At 43.0% G+C, this 17773-nt stretch overlaps 2 protein-coding genes across 9 annotated transcripts in view; both read left to right on the forward strand.

Annotated features, from left to right (window-relative positions):
- The window catches only part of LOC110091469 (uncharacterized), a 31860-nt gene extending 26209 nt beyond the window's left edge, over positions 1-5651 (forward strand). For 5 of the 6 annotated variants that reach the window (XM_078388484.1, XM_078388483.1, XM_078388486.1 and 2 more), the window contains 2 exons: positions 1570-1653; positions 3584-5651. In XM_078388484.1, coding sequence (XP_078244610.1) covers positions 1570-1653; positions 3584-5049 — 1550 coding nt within the window. In that variant the 3' untranslated portion in view covers positions 5050-5651. The remainder of the gene's footprint in view (positions 1-1569; positions 1654-3583) is intronic. The other variant, XM_078388485.1, reaches the window with a different exon arrangement.
- Positions 5652-7303: 1652 nt separating this feature from the next.
- On the forward strand, positions 7304-17327 carry LOC144587536 (uncharacterized). Of its 3 annotated transcripts, none has more exons than XM_078388521.1 (6): positions 7304-7428; positions 10410-10470; positions 10581-10783; positions 11663-11786; positions 13597-13680; positions 14983-17327. In XM_078388521.1, the coding sequence occupies exons 3-6, from the start codon at positions 10709-10711 to the stop codon at positions 16947-16949; spliced, it is 2250 nt and encodes a 749-aa protein (XP_078244647.1). In that variant the 5' UTR covers positions 7304-7428; positions 10410-10470; positions 10581-10708; the 3' UTR covers positions 16950-17327. The 3 variants fall into 3 exon arrangements, with proteins under 3 accessions (XP_078244647.1, XP_078244648.1, XP_078244649.1); XM_078388523.1 differs by having other exon boundaries at positions 7339-7428; positions 10414-10470; XM_078388522.1 differs by lacking the exon at positions 10410-10470 and having other exon boundaries at positions 7337-7428.
- Positions 17328-17773: the final 446 nt, after the last annotated feature.

Raw genomic sequence — 17773 nt, forward strand, 5'->3', positions numbered from 1 at the left:
ATCCTGGAGAGAGAGGTAACTGGTGGGGTGCCTCAGGGTTCTGTTCTGGGCCCTGTGCTATTCAACATCTTTATCAATAACTTGACTGAAGGAATAGAGAGTATGCTGATTAAATTTGCAGTTGATATTAAATTGGATGGGGTTGCTAATTCCCCAGAGGACAGGATTAAAATTCAAAATGACCTTGACTGATTAGAGTCCTGGGCCAAAACTAACAAAATGAATTTCAAAAGGGAGAAATGTAAGGTCCTACACCTAGGCAGAAAAAATGAACTGCACAGATAGAGGATGGAAGACACCTGGCTAGACAACAGTACCTGTGAAAGGGATCGAGGAGTCTTGGTGGACCACAAACTGAACATGAGTCAGCAGTGTGATGCAGCTTCCGAGAAAGCCAATGCAATTCTTGGTTGCATCAATAGGAGTATAGTGTCTGGATCAAGGGAAGTGATAGTACCACTCTATTCTGCTTTGGTCAGACCTCACTTGGAGTATTGTGTCCAGTTCTGGGCACCTCAGTTCAAGAAGGATGTTGACAACCTGGAACGTGTCCAGAGGAGGGCGACCAAAATGGTCAAAGGTCTGGAAGCTGTGTCCTATGAGGAGCGGCTTAGGGAGCTGGGAATGTTTAACCTTACAAAAAGAAGGTTAAGGGGGGACATGATAGCCATGTTTAAATATTTGAAGGGATGTCATGTCGAGGAAGGGACAGGTTTGTTTTCCACGGCTCCAGACACTAGAACAAGGAGCAAAACTACAGGAAAAAAGATTCCACCTGAATCTCAGGAAGAACTTCCTGACAGTCAGAGCTGGTCGGCAGTGGAGTGTGGTGGAGTCTCCTTCTTTGGAGGTTTTTAAGCAGAGACTGGATGGCCCTCTGTCAGGAGTGCTTTGATGGAGTTCCCTCATGGCAGGGGGTTGGACTCGATGGCCCTGTGTTCTCTTCCGATTCTATGATTCTATTCTATTCTATTCTATTTTATGATTCCATAATGGAATCAATCCATCTCAGTTAGTCTTCCTCTTTTCTTTCTTCCTTCTACTTTTTCCAGCAGTATTGTCTTTTCCATGTCTAACCTTCTAACAACATGCCCAAAGTAGGACAGCCTCGGTTTTGTTCAGTTCTGTCTCTAGAGATAAGTCAGGCTTGTTTTGATCCAGGACTTGCTTGTTTGTCTTTCTCGCAGTTCAGGGTATCCACAAAGCATCACATTCCAGACAAACCAGTTTTCTTCCTTTCTTCACGCTCCCACTCATACATAGTGATCAGGAGTACAAGAGTATGGATGGTCTTGGTCTTGGTCTCTTGGTTGCATGCCCTCACACTTCATGATCTTTTCTAATACCTTTATTGCTGCTCATCTGAGTCTTCTGATTTCTTGGTTGAAGTCTCTATTTGGGTTGATGATTGCAGTCACACAGTGCTGTTGTTTCTAGTGTATCATGCCTGGAGAACTAGATGAATAGTTGAGAAATAAGTGTAAATAAGAAATAAAACCATGGATTTATAGCAACAAAATGGAATTTTTGAACATTTGGTAGTCACCACCTTCTGTCTTTCTTTAAAAGGAATTCCCAAACCAGACCTCATCTGCTGGCTAGAAAAAGGAGATGATCCATTTGAACAGAGGCAATTGGCAATAACCTGCTTAGGTATGTGTTATGGGACCACTGAAAGGGTTCTATTAATATTTCAGCTTGTAATTAGTCAGTAGGAATAACGAGCCACAAGATGCGTTGCATCCACCAGTGGTATTCACAGGTTGATCATCGGCCAGTCTCCTCTGAGATCTCTTTTCTCTTGCATGACAGGCACTAGCAGTCCAAGATCTCTGCTTCTTTTGCACATCAATCGGCAAGAGCACTTGTTTAGCAGCCCCATGTACCAGTCTCTGTTTTTATTTATTTATTTATTTATTTATTTATTTATTTATTTATTTATTTATTTATTTATTTATTTATTTATTTATTTATTTTATATGCCACTTTTCTCCCCATAGGGGACCCGAGGCAGCTCACAACAAATCAAACTATCAAATAAGCAGTAGTTTAAAAAGTATTATATAAATATTATATTTAATAGCAATTAAACATATCTTAAAGATTAAAAAACCAAAACATTTAGAAATCTGTAATTGTTAAAAGCCCTCCTAGATCTCAAAAACTAAAGGTGTTAATTTCCTAGATGGGGTCAATCCATCTCCTATTAGGTCTTTCACCTTTCCTGTAGCACCTGCAACATTACCTCTTAGGATGACTGTCTTTTCCAGGGAGTCTTGTCTCTTGTCATGATGAAGCCAAAGTACAGTAGCATAAGTTCCTTCATCTTCGTTTCTAGGGAGAATTCGGACTTTGCTGTATGCATAGTCTTGTCTTTGGCCTCTAAGGATACCATTTTATCCTCTTCATTCTTCTCTCTTGGGAGGAATAGATAAAAATAGTCAAATAATTGAAGGTGCCCTTCGTGACCTATTGCAAGAGATTCAGAGGTTGCAGTTGAAGTAGACCTACTCCTGACTGATCAGGAATTGTAAATATAGTACAAAGGAACAGCATACTGCTTGCCATATGTTTTAATCTTGGGTTCTAAACACAACCAGCTTAACAGAAAGAGAAGGAGTGAAATGTACTTTCCTTCGGCTTCCCAAACCTTGGCTGCAGTTCTGTTTTTCTCCTGTTCTGTTTGCAGTCTAAAACCACATAGGATACCATAGAGAAACAAGCTCCTGTCATTGTTAAACAGCTTAAAGTAGGACCTCCTCATCCATAGCATAGATATCTGTGGTCTGTGAATGTTAAAAATATTAAAAGAAAAATCCCATAAATGTATACAGTATTTCGATGTTATACATTGGTGCCCCGATTGACTATTACCTTGTTATACGATGAAATCGCTTGACAACGATATTTTTGCAATCGCTATTGCGATTGCAGAACGATGATTCTGTGGGCAATTTTTGTTTGACAATGATCGGTTCCCTGCTTCGGGAACCGGTTTTTCGCATTACGACAATCAAAAACAGCTGATCGTTGGGGTTTCAAAATGGCCGCCCGCTGTGCAAAATGGCTCCCGCTGTTTTCAGGACCGATTGCTCACTATACAGGCATTGGAAAATGACTGCCCTATGGAGGATCTTCGCTGGACGCTGAGGTATTTCCCCCATTAGAATGCATTAACCGGTTTTTAATGCATTCTAATGGGTTTTTACTTTTGCTTGACGACAATTTCGCTCTGCAGTGATTTCGCTGGAACGGATTATCATTGTCAAGCGGGGTACAATTGTAGTTACCAGAACTTGCTATAAGAGGGAGCCAGAGACCATACGATGTATAGCGTTTGCTATTATCTGTGGGTTTGGCATCCATGGGGGGTGGCTTGGTACTGATGCTCTGCAGATATGGGGGTCCTACTGTATCGAGAAGATGATCTAGGTTCATCGGGGGGCACAAGAAGGAAAAGATGGTCCTCCTTGAGACGGGGGGGGGGATGAATAATTTGCTCTTTAAGGAGAATTCTGATGCTTCGAAGTCTTCCCGAAACACCTGACAGGATATTAATTTTCTTTTTCACTCCCAAATTCAGGGGATGAGAATGGCCAGAAGCTACCTCTTGCATCATGGGAAGTTAAGAAGGCTGAAAAAGGAAGAGAAATAGTTAGAATTCCAAAAGGACCAAAGAATCGCAAACAAAACCAGTGCAAGAAAGTAAAGAAAGAATCCTCAGATTCTCAGGAAGGAGATGGCAAATTAAAGAGATACAGAATAATCCAGTCAGGACCAAAACAGTATCAAGGCATGGACCCTGCAAAACATCTGAGTAACAGTGGAACATTTTTTTATAAAAGCAGCATCAAAGGGAAGAAACCATGGAAGTGCCTGGTATGTGGGAGGAGCTTCGCTTTTAGTTCTAATCTTGTTTTACATCAAAGAACTCATACAGGAGAGAAGCCTTATAAATGCATGGAATGTAGGAAGAGATTCAGTCAGAAATGGATCCTTCAGCAACATCAGAGGATTCACACAGGGGAGAAACCATATACATGCATGGAGTGCGGAAAGAGCTTCAGACAGAAAGGGGACCTTAGGTTACATCAAAGAACCCACACAGGGGAGAAACCATATAAATGCATGGAGTGTGGAAAAAGTTTCAGTCAGAAAGGGCACCTAAGGGGGCATGAAAGCATGCACACTGGAGGGAAACCATATAAATGCCTGGAATGTGGAAAGAGCTTCAATTATTGTGGGTCCCTTAGTGCCCATAAAAGAACCCACACAGGGGAGAAGCCATATAAATGTATGGAGTGTGGAAAGCATTTATGTGATAGTGCGTCTCTTACTTCCCACCAAAGAACTCACACGGGGGAGAAGCCATATAAATGTACGGAGTGTGGAAGGAGCTTCAATCAGAAAGGGGTCCTTGGGCGACATCAAAGTATTCATACAGGGGAGAAACCGTATAAATGTATGGATTGTGGAAAGACCTTCAATCAGAAAGGGGTCCTTAGGCGGCATCAAAGTATTCATACAGGGGAGAAACCGTATAAATGTATGGAATGTGGAAGGAGATTTAGTCGGAAAGCGAATCTTAGACTCCATGAAATAACTCACACAGTAGAGAAACCATATAAATGCATGGAGTGTGGTAAAGACTTCCATCATAAAGGGGCGTTTAGGCTTCATCAGAGTATTCACAGTGGGGATAAACCATATAAATGCACACAGTGTGAAAAACACTTCAGTCAGAAAGGTATCCTTGGCCGGCATCGAAGAACTCACACAGGGGAAAAGCCATATCAATGCATGGAGTGTGGAAAGAGCTTCAGCCAGAAAGCGATCCTTAGGCGGCATCAAATAACTCACACAGGGGAAAAGCCATATAAATGTACAGAGTGTGGAAAGAGCTTCAGTCAGAAATCATGCCTTAGTCGGCACCAAAGAACTCACACGGGGGAAAAACCATATAAATGTGTGGGGTGTGGAAAGAGTTTCAGTCTAAAGGGGAATCTTATGCGTCATCAGAAAAACGCGCACACTAAAGAAGCCATATAAACGCATGGTGTGAAAAAAGAGCTTGAGACATTCAGAGAATAGGATTTTGTACACTAGTTTCAGCACACCCAACTGGGTCCTAGCATGTTCTTCTCTGCAACATTGCAAAAAGAGAGTGTGTTTAGATCTTCATAAGTTCCATGGGAACTACAATGGGTTGTGGGACTGGTGGTCTCTCTGCTCATTAAGCTTTGTACATGGTGCCTTTCTAAAATACTACAAATTCCACAACTATTGAAGCTCAGCAAGTCCCATCTTCTCTCTTCCTTTGCAATACTTAAAGAAAATATGCTGGGCCTCACGTGTGGTAGGGCTTAGATTTTTTTGGCTACAGCTGCCAGAATATTCACTGGATGAATTCCTAGTAAATTGTGGTTTTTCTATTGAAAAAAAAATCTGAAAAATCCCCTGCCTAATTAACAGTTCATTATCTATATCATGGCCTGCTCTTGGTCTGAATTAATCTAGTACATTTTCTTCTCTTTCCAATTATACAGTCTGTTTGATTTCTGTACTGGTCGTCTGGTAATGTCCATCTATTTAGTCATCTGCTCAGTTCTCTGAACCACATATTTGCAATAAAACAATTGTTGGCTTCACAACATTCTCTCACTCTCCTGTTAATTTAGTAGGAGACGTTGCATGAAAACTAAGATAAACAATGTTTCCTTCCAAGAATGTACCAGCTGAGATCAGGCTAATTTGAGAATGAGGTTCATATTTTAAACAGGTGTTCTGTGCAGTTTCCTAACATTAATCAGAGAGGATTAAATTGAGGGCTGGAAAACAAAATGATAACTTCCCCTTCTATCTGCATGCTAAATGCCACGGTCATGTCCTCATGCAAAAGGCACAACTCTTCAAGGGGTTTTAGATGGCATTTCGGGTTGCTCTAAGAAATATGCAGATCTTTTGGTGAAGCAATTAAAGTTGCATAAAATGCTTTCTTCGTGGGATGACAGAGGCATGTTCATATACGTACTGTACAAGGAAGCAGATTTACCCGGATGTAACATCTGACATCTGTTCAAAAGGGTCACCTACTATGAAGTTTTCTTGAATAGAAAACTCAACTGATGTTGAATGCCAGGTCTGTATCCCATAGAGCCCAGCTAATGCAAGTGACGTGCACCCCACCACACCCTTTGCACAGAGGGCCCCCCCATATGTCCTCCTTTGTCCTCCTTTTTGGCTTTCTATGTCCTCCTTTTCATACACATGTACTGTATCTGGCAACCCTAGCTCTGTACCACCACTGAAGCATGGCACCAACATTAACACACCACTTGGTGGCAATGGCATCAAGGGAGAATCAAACAACCTCACAGCATGGCAGATGCTGGTCACTCAACACAGGTCACCCATTGCTTCAGGGCCTCCCCTAAAAGAAGCAAAGACCTGGACATGCTGCCACCCAGCTTGGGAGTCGCCAGGAGAGCAATCCAGTGCTGTTTCTGTGGTGGCCATGCAAGGCCCTTGTGCAGGGATGATCTGCATGGGTAGGTGGTCATGCAGGGCTCTTGTGCGATCCCTATGGAGCTCAGTGGTCCCCAACCTTGGACCGTCCGGTGTTCTTGGACTTCAACTCCCAGAAATCTTGGCCAGCAGAGGTGGGTGGTGAAGGCTTCTGGGAGTTGTAGTCCAAGAACATCTGGAGGCCCACATTTGGGGACCACTGGAAAGGACTCCCGTGGATATGTTTCTGTGTTCAAGGCACCCACCAGTATCCCAGCAAGAGCGAAGGGCATGGGGAAAAAGAGGAGCCTGCTGGAAAAAAGGCCACCCTCCTCTCCACCATGTTATGAGATTTCAAGCCACCCACACCATTATTTTCCAGCATAGCATAGAGTAACAAGAGAGAATATGCTGGTATTTTTTAAATAATACATGCTTTCTCTTGCTATCCAACCTTTCCTCACCAAGGCCAGGAATGGCTAACAAATCAAGGAAAATACATGACATGCAAAGGGCGATCATGAGAAAACCCTAAAAATTACAGGCATTTAATACAATAGTAGTAGGTAGAGCGTTAATAATACTATATTCCGTTGGGATTTCCACACTTGTTGTTTTCCCCCCTCGGAATCAAGAGCTCTTTTTTCTCACTGATCCTGAATTGAAAATTCAGCAGCCCAGATAATTGTTAAAATGATGGACTTACGAAAAAAGGATGGGTGGGGCGGGGAGGGGAGAAGGAAAGGACAGCTTCTGCTCCTGAGCCCTTCCAAGGGTTAAGTAAAAGGAGTCTACGTTCCTAGAGCGGCAAGGCGTTTGAAAGGAGGGGGAAGAAAATAATCAACGCACCTCCTTCGGTCTTCCGGGAAGGAAAAAGGAAGGTGTCTCGGTGAGGCCGCTGCCTGGAGAGAGGAGGAGAAAGAGGTACAAAAACGGTGACTTTGGGATAATGAGGGAAGGTGAGGGAAAATGGGCCGAAGCGGCCCGTGGGAGTTTTGGGGATGGTACCCCACACGTACCCTTTCCCTCTTGGGATCCTTCCCAGGAAGATGATGCTTGCAATCCTGGTGCAAAAAATTGGGCTCCGAGTTCTGGTTTTCCTCTAAAAGGACATTTTCTTACGTTCTCCTTCTCAGTCACTCTGATATTTCGACTGGGAGATGTAAAGGCTTTCTGTCGCTGGAGAACAGCCTGGAAAAGGCTATTTTTTTCCTCAAATGGCCCCGTCTTCCTACCGAGATTCCTCCCTTGGTAGAAAGGAAGCAGCCTTTCAGGGGCGTGTAGACTGAGGGAGGTGGTGGTGGGAAGGGGGGAATCGCCGCCTCTGCCTGTGGCGCCTGTCCTGGAAGGGATCGGGGCCGCCGAGTCCCCTTGATTCAAGATCGCTGGCCGGGAAGGAGGAACTCCCCCCCCGCCGGGTTCCCCTGAGGCGAGAGCGGGGGTTTCAAAAAGGGCCTTGCTTTCATTTGCCTTGGGAAGCGGAGGAGGGAGAGATCTCAAGGCAGGGCCTGGAGGGACTGCTCCTCAGCTCCACTCCCGGCTGTGGGCTTGGGGATTTGGGAAGGGTGGGTGGCCCCTCCTTGGGGTTGAGCTGCCCTTTCTGAGCTGTGGAGCAGGAGATGAATGCCCCCCCCCCCCGCTGAGAGAGAGATTTACTGTATCATTTCCCCCCAGTGTCCATTAAACATGTGTATGTGTCTGAGAACTTAATGAGTACAATAAAAACTAAAAGGAGCAGGTAAATACCAGTAAAACAAACAATCCATCAAACAAAAATCCCCAAGCATGAAGTAGAAGGAATGGGAGAGAGGTACTGTAAGAGCTTTTAGTGAGGCTTACTTTATGGACCAAAATGGTTTTGGATCTGTCGACAGAAAAAAAGAGAGAGAGAAGCAAACCTTCAGGTGCACTTACTGGTTGTGAAATGTGCATACATTTTCTAGGTGAGCAGGTGGGCTGAAGCACAGGATGCAAAGTTTAAGCCATGATGCCTCAGACAACTGCTTTTATATTAATTTCTCCCTATTGTGTAATATGAGATTTCAGCATGTTTAATGGTTTTCCTATCCTTAACTGTCTTATTAACTCCAGTTGTATTGTTTTTTCCCCTTACCTAACACTCCCTGTGTTGCTTAAGCTGGAGAAAGGAACCCACCTTCCTGAACTTTATTAAAGAGCTCATATACTTATCTCCCAACGTAATGCATGCCTTATTCTGCCCTGGCTGAAATCCTGTCCTACATGGTGTAGTGGTGGAGTTACACCTATGGAAATTCATAATGAGTTAATGCCCAGAGAGTACACACGATGTACAGTGGTGCCTCGCATAGCGAGGTTAATCTGTTCCGGATTAACCTTCGCTATGCTGAAGCATTGTTAAACGGTGCAGAAAAGCCCATTAGAACGCATTAAACATGGTTTAATGCGTTCCAAATGGGCCAAATACTCACTGTTCAACGAAGCTTCGTAATGGCCGGCAGCCATTTTCGTGCCCTCGCCTCGCTTAACGAGGGCGCGAAAACGCTGCGCGTGGCCATTTTAGGCCATTTCCCGGCTTCCGGCGGCCATTTTGGCCGCCGAACAGCTGATCGGCGGGGGGCGTTTTGCGAAGATCGGTAAGCGAAACGCTTACCGGTCTTCGCAAAGCGAATTTTTCCCTATGGGAACAACGTTGTGCGATCGCATTAGCGATCCGAAAAAACGGATCGCTATGCGATTTAATCGTTATACGGTGCGCTCGTTAAGCGAGGCACCACTGTATCTAATTGCACGATAGGTTTTTCTAACAAGTTGTGCAACTGCCTGTATATAGTAGCTTCCTAGATATGACTTCTGCCTGGAGGTGGATTTCACAATTGCTTGAGCTCCCCAGGCATAGCTGTGGAGATCCACAGGCATAGCTCTATAACAGGATTTTGGCCACGGTGCAGTAAAAAGTTGTGTGCTATGTGGTCTGCTTTTATCAAAAAGCCCTTTGTTTCACAGAAAAAAATAATAATGCAAGCATATCTCTGAATGTGTTTCTTGTGAGTCTCCTGCCCCTTTTGACATCCATTTTTATTTTTTCATCTTTTGCTTTCCCATTTTTCCTTTTACCCTGTGCTAGAGTCTCCTTTCAAAGTTAAGGGAAAGTCAATTAATAGTTTACAGGACACAACCCATCCTTCCCTTTTTAGGGCACAACCAAGAGTGTGATGAAGAATGACATATGAATGTGAAATACAGTGGTGCCTCGCTTAACGATTTCAATTGGTTCCAAAAAAATCATCGCTATGGGAAAACATCGCTAAGCGAAACGCGGTTTCACATAGAAATGCATTGAAAACCAAATAATCTGTTCCAATGGGAACGGATTGCTGTCCTTAAGCGAAAATCGCCATAGGAAACATTGCTAAGTGAAACGCGGTTCCCCAATTGAAATGCATTGAAACCTATTCAACACATCTCAATGGAGGGGAATAAATTACAACAAATTTAAAAAGAGTCGGAACAAAGTCAAATTAGTTTAACAAGGGGTTTATTAAGTGCACTTATGATTTCAAGCATTCTAAACATTTTTAAACATTTTTAAACATATAAAAAGCCAACATGAGGCTGTCAAAACCATCATTAAGCGAAACAGGGGGACCCAAACTGTCATCGCTATGCGAAGCATGGTCCCAAACATCGCTATGCGAAAATCGCCCATTGGGAACATTGTTAACAGAGCGCAAGATCGCTCCGAAAAAGCCATCGCTAAGCGAATTCGTCGTTAAACGAAGCACTCGTTAAGCGAGGCACCACTGTACCATTCTTTTATAGCTTGGGGAAACCCAGGCATTACTTATACACTATATGTGTCTGAAGATTGATTGATTGATTGATCGAATGATTTAAAAGGTTTTTACCCTTCTTTTCTCCTTAAGGCAGACTCAAGATGGCTTACATCATTAAAAGATTAGGAGACAATATAAAAAGCTGAAAACAGTAAGTATAGAAATGTTAAAAAGGATCGAACAGATACCACCACTAAAAGACAATAAACAAAAGCAAGAGATGGTAAACTTTCCTGCCGTACAATTCTCTTTTCTCAACAGGCATCTGAGAGATGTCACTTGCCAGCTCTTCCCAGACACAGCTTCTCTTCCCACATGACAGGAACAACTGCAGAAATCTCTGAGGTGGCTTAGTATACGCTTCCTCTTTCTGTCTCACAGGCAGTGAAATGGCAACAGAGACAAGCTCTGGACCATCATCTCTTGGTCATGAATGGGAAAGAATGGCTGTACATCTTTCACAGGTAATGATACTCCTATCAGTATCAGGGATGCAAAGGGGCAGTCTTATTGCTCCCCCTGTGTGTGTTACAAGTGTGTGTGTTTGACAGAATATTATTACAGTGGTGCCTCGCTTAGCGATTGCTTCATTTAACGATGAAATCGCTTAGCGACGACTTTTTTGGAGAGTTTTTACGCTTCGTCTAACAATGGTCCCTATGGGCAATTTTCGCTTAGCGATGGTTGGGACCATGCTTCGCATAGTGATTAAATTTTGGGTCCCCTGTTTCGCTTAACGATGGTTTAAACAGCCTCATGTTTGCTGTTTTTTAAATGTTTTTCTGATATTTATAAAGTTAAAGTTTACTGTTTTAAATGTTTGAAATCATAAAGTGCATTTAATAAACCCTTTGTTAACCAAATTTGAATTTGTTCTGACTCTTTTTTAATTTGTTGTTGTATTTTCCCCCCCATTGAGATGCATTGAATAGGTTTCAGTGCATTTCAGTTGGGAAACTGCGTTTCGCTTAGCGATGTTTCCTATGGCGATTTTCGCTTAAGGATGGCAATTTGTTCTTATTGGAATGGATTATCCGGTTTTCAATGCATTTCAAACTGCATTTCGCTTAGCAATGAAATTGCTTAGCAGTGATTTTTTTGGAACCAATTAACATATTTAAGTGAGGCACCACTGTATTTTCAATATTTTTGCTGGTACAATGTGACCATGTGATAACTTTCCTGAATTTCTCATGACATCATGAATTCTGCAAGGAAAGAGTGAAGGAAGAAATATATTTGCAAAGCCATCTGCTTAGAGCTTGTCATTGCAGCGTTGGGCGTGTCTGTATGTTTTAAGGTGCAACATCTGAGAAATAATACCCTTCCCCTTCTTCTGGCAGAATGTTTCCTTCGAAGAGGTGGCCATGTATTTCACCCGGCAGGAGTGGGATCTACTAGATCCAGGCCAAAGAGTTCTGTATAAGGAAGTCATGCTGGAGATCTACAGGATGGTAGCCTCTCAGGGTAAGGACAGAATCCCTGCCAGTGGCTAGTGTGACTGAAGGTCTTGTTGATGTCTTTCTTGGTGGGTGGGCCACAGGTGCCACTGGTGGCTGATTTGCCAACATTGAATCAGAATAGTTGTTTGTTTCCTTTTAATATTTGTATATTTAATGTTTTTAACTTTAAATATTGCCTTTTAATGATGTACGCCACCTTTGTATACTCATTGTTTTGTTCTTAAATAATGTCTTATAATGTTCTCAGCCACCTTGGGTCCTTTACTAAGGAAAAAAGTGGGTTAAAGCATTTTAAATAAATAAATACAGGTCAACATTCTGCGGAAGTTCATTTCCACATGGTGTAGTAGGACCTTGTAAAGCCCAGCAAAAAAAGAGATGTAAGCATTCAGTGATTTTCTGTGGTGTGTGTGCAAAGGTAAAGGTAGTTGTGATGTTGGGAAAGTGTGAGGGGAAGAGGAGAAGGGGACGTCAGAGGACGAGATGGTTGAACAGTGTCATCAAAGCTGCCAACATGAATTTGACACAACTCTGGGAGACAGTGGAAGACAGGAGGGCCTGGCGTGCTCTGGTCCATGGGGTCATGAAGAGTTGAACACAGCTTAACGACTAAACAACAACAACTTTCCATGAGGATGTGTGGTTCCCCATTAATCCTCTACATTTATGACAAATGTTAAGATGGTTGAAGTTTCATATTCCACTGTCTGTATTTTATTGTGTGAGGCTTGAATGTTAAAGTATGTTTTTTGCTTGAAAATGGGCATATATAGTCACTCACATTTTGTGGCACTGTCTAATGTGAGCTATTTCTGGTAATCGCACCACTTGAAGGAAATAGTGCTCCAGCCTAACTTCAATATGTCCTCAAGCTGGACTTTTTTGGTCCAGCAGTTGAGCTACAGTTTAAGGGGGCCAGTCTGAGCAGTTTCCTCACAGGCATAACGGTAACTGTAAGAGCAGTTGCTCCCTCTGAAGAGACTATTTCCTGTGCGATCAGATGCACGTCTTTCCCACTTTCTGATTGTTCCACAAAATGCTGATCTCCCATAACACCTGGTTGTCGGAGGGCCTGTCCCCATTTGGGATAAAGAGGGCACTTCCACAGTGTTTTGACTTGTCCCTTCATGGCCAACTCCAGAAGGGGAGCTTAGAGAATTCCTTTTCCATTTCATCTTTTCATATTTATGGTTTGGGGATCCTAAGGGTTGTGATCTATCCCCTTTACTTCTTCAGCTCTACAAGAAGCCTCATTATGCCAGTTGCATGCCCCTCTGTTTCTCCCTTCTCCTTTCTCATGCAGTTAATTCAGGAGAGGTACATCTATGCTCAAGGCAGGGCCGAGTTCAGCTCATGCCAGGCACAAGGACCAGGCAGCTCTAAATTTAAACTAGAGAGTAGGTACTCATTCTAGGTAAGGGCAGGACTAAGATGGATGTAGCCAGAAAGAGGGTGGGCCATATACAGGTTGATCTTCAAAAGGTGATTCCTCCCATTAGAACATATGAGGTGGTAGGAGTACTGGATCAGTGTTTGGCTGTGATAGTGGGATAGATCACAACTAAGAAATGAAAAAAATGTAATTGAGAGAGAACCCGTCTTTAAGAAGCATACTTAGCTAGTTTTTTTGGAGGTTCTACACACACCCAGGATTCAGTGTTTAGTCTGACAGTACTGTTGTTTCTAGTGTGTCTTGCTTGGAGGACTAGATTAATAGCAGAAGAATGTTTCAGTAATCAGTAAGGAGATGGATTTATAGCAACCAGATTATTTGGGAAATTTATTAGTGACCAGCTTGTCTCTTTCTTTGAAAGACATCCCCAAACCAGACCTCATCGGCTGGTTGGAAGAAGGAGAAGATCCATTTGAACAGAGGCGATGGGCAGGAACCTACTTAGGTATGTGTTGTGGGACTACTGAAGAAATTCTCTTAATAATTCAGCTTGTGATTAATCAGTAGAAATAATCAGCCACAAGGTGTGTTGAGTCCACCAACAGAATTCACATTTTGATCAGCCAGTCTTCTCCGGAACCACTTGCCTCCCTCATAACAAGCACTAGATAGATCTCTCTGTTTAAAGGGAACAGATTTGTCTCTGATGGCCCTAGTTCTACTCGTGGTTGTCAGTGAAGAATGAACTGCTAGTTCAAGAGGACTTTGCAACCATCCTGCCCTCAGCAACTATGGGTGGCATGTCCACCACAAGGGTAGGTGTGTTGGGAGGTTCTTCTGGAGGACTGCTGGGGCTCCCATTTCATTGGTGTCTTTGTCTCCTGGGACTGGCACTGCCTTTACTTTTTCCTCCCCCAGCTTCAGAGTAGCAGATGGTTCCTCAAGGTGGGACTCAGGCTGTTCTTTCTTCCTTGGAGTTCTCTTTCATTCCTCCAGCAAAGAAATTTGTTGGGGATATTGGGAGATCTTGTGCTTCTTTCCTTCTCCCTTCGGGATCCTCAGTTGGACAAGCACTCTGAATAGTACCCAGAAATGGATGGGCAGCCAGTGGCACATCCAGAACATCAGGGTTATGTGATTCCTGTAACCAACCTCAGTTAACAATCTGGCTGCATTTTGGACCCATTGAAGTTTTTGAACACTGGCCAAAGGCAGCTCCACATAGAGTGCATTGCAATAATCCAGTTGGGATGTAATTAAGGTATGTGCACCTGGGGCCAAATCAGACCTCTCAAGAAATGGTCACAGCTAACACACTAGTTTTAGCTGTGCAAAGACACTCCTGGCCACCACCAGAATCTGGGCATCCAGGCTCAGAGAAGAATCCAGGTACACACAACCATAATACAGAAAGAACAATAGCACACACCTTTGCTATATTTATTGATCCGAGGTTTTAACTAGAACTACATTAATTGTAGTTAACTATTCCAGGGTTTGTTTACTGCTGCTTCCCAAACCCTGGCTCCAGTTCTTTCTTTTTCTTTTCTTCCTCTTCTGTTTGCAGTCTTTGTCTAGTAAAACTAAAAAGGCTGCCTTCCAGAAACAGATTCCTATCACTGTTAGAGATAACTTGATTATTGAGAAGGTGATCTAGTTCTAGCAGGGGGCACAGGGTGGAAAAGGTGATAATCCTTGAGACAGTTAAAAACAAAAGAGTTAATAATTCAATCTCTATTTAAAGCTCATGACTCTCTTTAAAATTCCATAACAGGAGATTACTTCTCAGTTTCTCTCCCAAATTTAGGTGGTGATCAAGAGGATAAGAACTGCCAGAAGCTATCCATTGCGCCATGCAAAGTTAGGGAGCCTGAGGAAAGAAGAGAGAGATTTGGGAATCCAGAGGGAACAAAGACTGGTATACACAAGCAGCTCAGAAAAGGAAAAAGAAAATCCTTCATTTCTCAGGATACAGATTGTAAATCAAAAGGATACGGCTTAATCCAGTCAGGATCAAAATGGTATCAAGGCATGGACCCTGGAAGATATTTTGACAATTGCAGAACACTTTCTGATCAAAGCAGCAACAAAGAGGAGAAACCGTGTAAATGTATAGTATGTGAGAAGAGCTTCACTTTTAGTTCTTGCCTTGCTTTACATCAAAGAACTCATACAGGAGAGAAACCATATAAATGCCTGGAGTGTGGAAAGTGTTTCAGTCAGAAAGGGAACCTTAGGTTGCATCAAAGAAATCACACAGGGGACAAACCGTTTAAATGCATAGCGTGTGGAAAGAGCTTCAGTCAGAAAGGGAACCTTAGGCTGCATCAGAGAACTCACACAGGAGAGAAACCATTTAAATGCTTGGAGTGTGGGAGAAGCTTCAGTCAGAATGGGAGCCTTAGGCTGCATCAGAGAATTCATTCAGGGGAGAAACCATATAAATGCATGGAGTGTGGAAAGAGCTTCAGTAAGAAAGGGAACCTTATGCAGCACCAGAGATTTCACACAGGGGAGAAACCATTTAAATGCATGGAGTGTGGGAAGAGATTCACTCAGAAAGGGGACCTTAGAATGCATCAGAGAACTCATACCGGGGAGAAACCATTTAAATGCATGGAGTGTGGAAACTGTTTCAGTCAGAAAGGAAGCCTTAGGCTGCATCAGAGAACTCACACAGGGGAGAAACCATATAAATGCATGGCATGTGGAGAAAGCTTCAGTCGGAAAGGGCACCTAAGGGGACATGAAAGCATTCACACAGGAGAAAAACTTTATAAATGTATGAAGTGTGGAAAGAGCTTCAATTATTGTTGGTCCCTTACCGCCCATCAAAGAACTCATACAGGGGAGAAACCATTTAAATGCATGGTGTGTGGAAGAAGCTTCAGTCAGAAAGGGGACCTTAAGATGCATCAGAGAACCCACACAGGGGAGAAGCCATATAAATGTATGCTATGTGGAAAGAGCTTCAGTCAGAAGGGGGTCCTTAGGTGGCATCAAAGTATCCACACAGGGGAAAAACCATATAAATGTGTGGAATGTGGAAGGAGATTTAGTTGGAAAGGATACCTCAGATGGCATCAGAAAACTCACACAGGGGAGAAACCGTATAAATGCATGGAGTGTGGAAAGAAATTCAATCGGAAAGGGAATCTTAGTTGTCATCAAAAAACTCACACAGGAGAAAAGTCATATAAATGTATGGAATGTGGAAAGAGCTTCTGTCAGAAAGGGGTTCTTAGGCGGCATCAGAGGATTCACACAGGGGAGAAACCCTATAAATGCATAGAATGTGGAAGAAGCTTCAGTCAAAAAGCACACCTAAGGGGACATCAAAGCAGCCACACAGGGGAGAAGCCATATAAATGCATGGAGTGTGGGAAGAGTTTCAATTATTGCGGATCACTCACTACACATCAAAGAACGCACACAGGGGAAAAACCGTTTAAATGTATGGAGTGTGGAAAGAACTTCTGTCAGAAAGGTGTGCTTAGACGACATCAAAGCATTCACACGGGGGACAAACCTTATAAATGTGTGGAGTGTGGAAAGAGCTTCAGGCAGAAGGGGGTCCTAAGCCGGCATCAGAGAACTCATACAGGAGAGAAACCCTATAAATGCATGGAGTGTGGGAAAAGTTTCAATCGGAAAGGAAATCTTACTTGTCATGAAAAAACTCACACAGGAGAGAATGCATTTAAATGTATGGAGTGTGGAAAAAGTTTCGGTCAGAAATGGGAACTTCAGCTGCATCATTGTATGAAGAAGTAGAAAGAAGTTGCCTATACACTGGATGAGCAACCAAAAATTGGAATCCAGATGAGGTGATTGGCAGCCCTCCAGATATTACTAGACTACTGTTCTGTCCATTTCTCAGTACTACCAAAGCTGGCTGGGCTTGATAGAAGCTACAATCCAACCACATCTGGAAACACCCAGTTTCTCCACTGCATCTGAACACAAGGCACTCTGGGACTAAAGCATTGGATCCTAGTCTTTGTCTTGCTTGTAGTTTTTGGGTCTACTCCCTTTTGGACTGAGTGAGTCTCCTGTCTGTTGCTTTTTGCCCAAGTGGAATTTTTTTTAACATGATTTCTGAAATACTACAACGGTTCATTTCAAAAGAGAATAAACTTTTGAATTACCTTAGGATGTATTCTCAAAGGTTTGCACGGCCATTATCCGATGGTGGTTGTAGGTTTTGGGGGGCTTTTCCAGAACACGGCCAAACAGCCTAAAAAACCTACAACAACTACCTTAGGATGATCTTTCTTTCGCTTTAGCTAAGTCTTCAAGCCTGTAGGTCACAATCCTGAAGTTGGGAATGGCAGAGGGGGCTCTGAGCAGTTCCTTTGTGGCCCTACAGGTTCTAGACTATCTTGGTCAGTGTTTCTAAAAGGGGTATTCTGGATATTATACAAAAACTTGCAAGCTGAGGGATACAGGGTTTTCTTAATTGTCTGTTTGCTTCATTTCCTGGCCACTTTTCTCCCTGTGAAGGAACTGAAGGTGTCTCACAGTAATTTATTTATTTGATTTATATACTGCCCATCTGGCAGCCAAGGCCAGTCTGGGCGGTTTAGAACAAATAATCA

The sequence above is a fragment of the Pogona vitticeps genome, chromosome 2 (genome assembly GCF_051106095.1).
Source record: "Pogona vitticeps strain Pit_001003342236 chromosome 2, PviZW2.1, whole genome shotgun sequence".
In the NCBI taxonomy this organism is placed as follows: domain Eukaryota; kingdom Metazoa; phylum Chordata; class Lepidosauria; order Squamata; family Agamidae; genus Pogona; species Pogona vitticeps.

Coding starts and splice junctions, on each gene's coding strand:
- LOC144587536 (XM_078388521.1), top strand. CDS start 10,709: ATGGCAACAGAGACAAGCTCTGGACCATCATCTCTTGGTCATGAATGG. Junction 10,784..11,662: donor TGGCTGTACATCTTTCACAG/GTAATGATACTC, acceptor TTCTTCTGGCAG/AATGTTTCCTTCGAAGAGGT. Junction 13,681..14,982: donor ATGGGCAGGAACCTACTTAG/GTATGTGTTGTG, acceptor TCCCAAATTTAG/GTGGTGATCAAGAGGATAAG.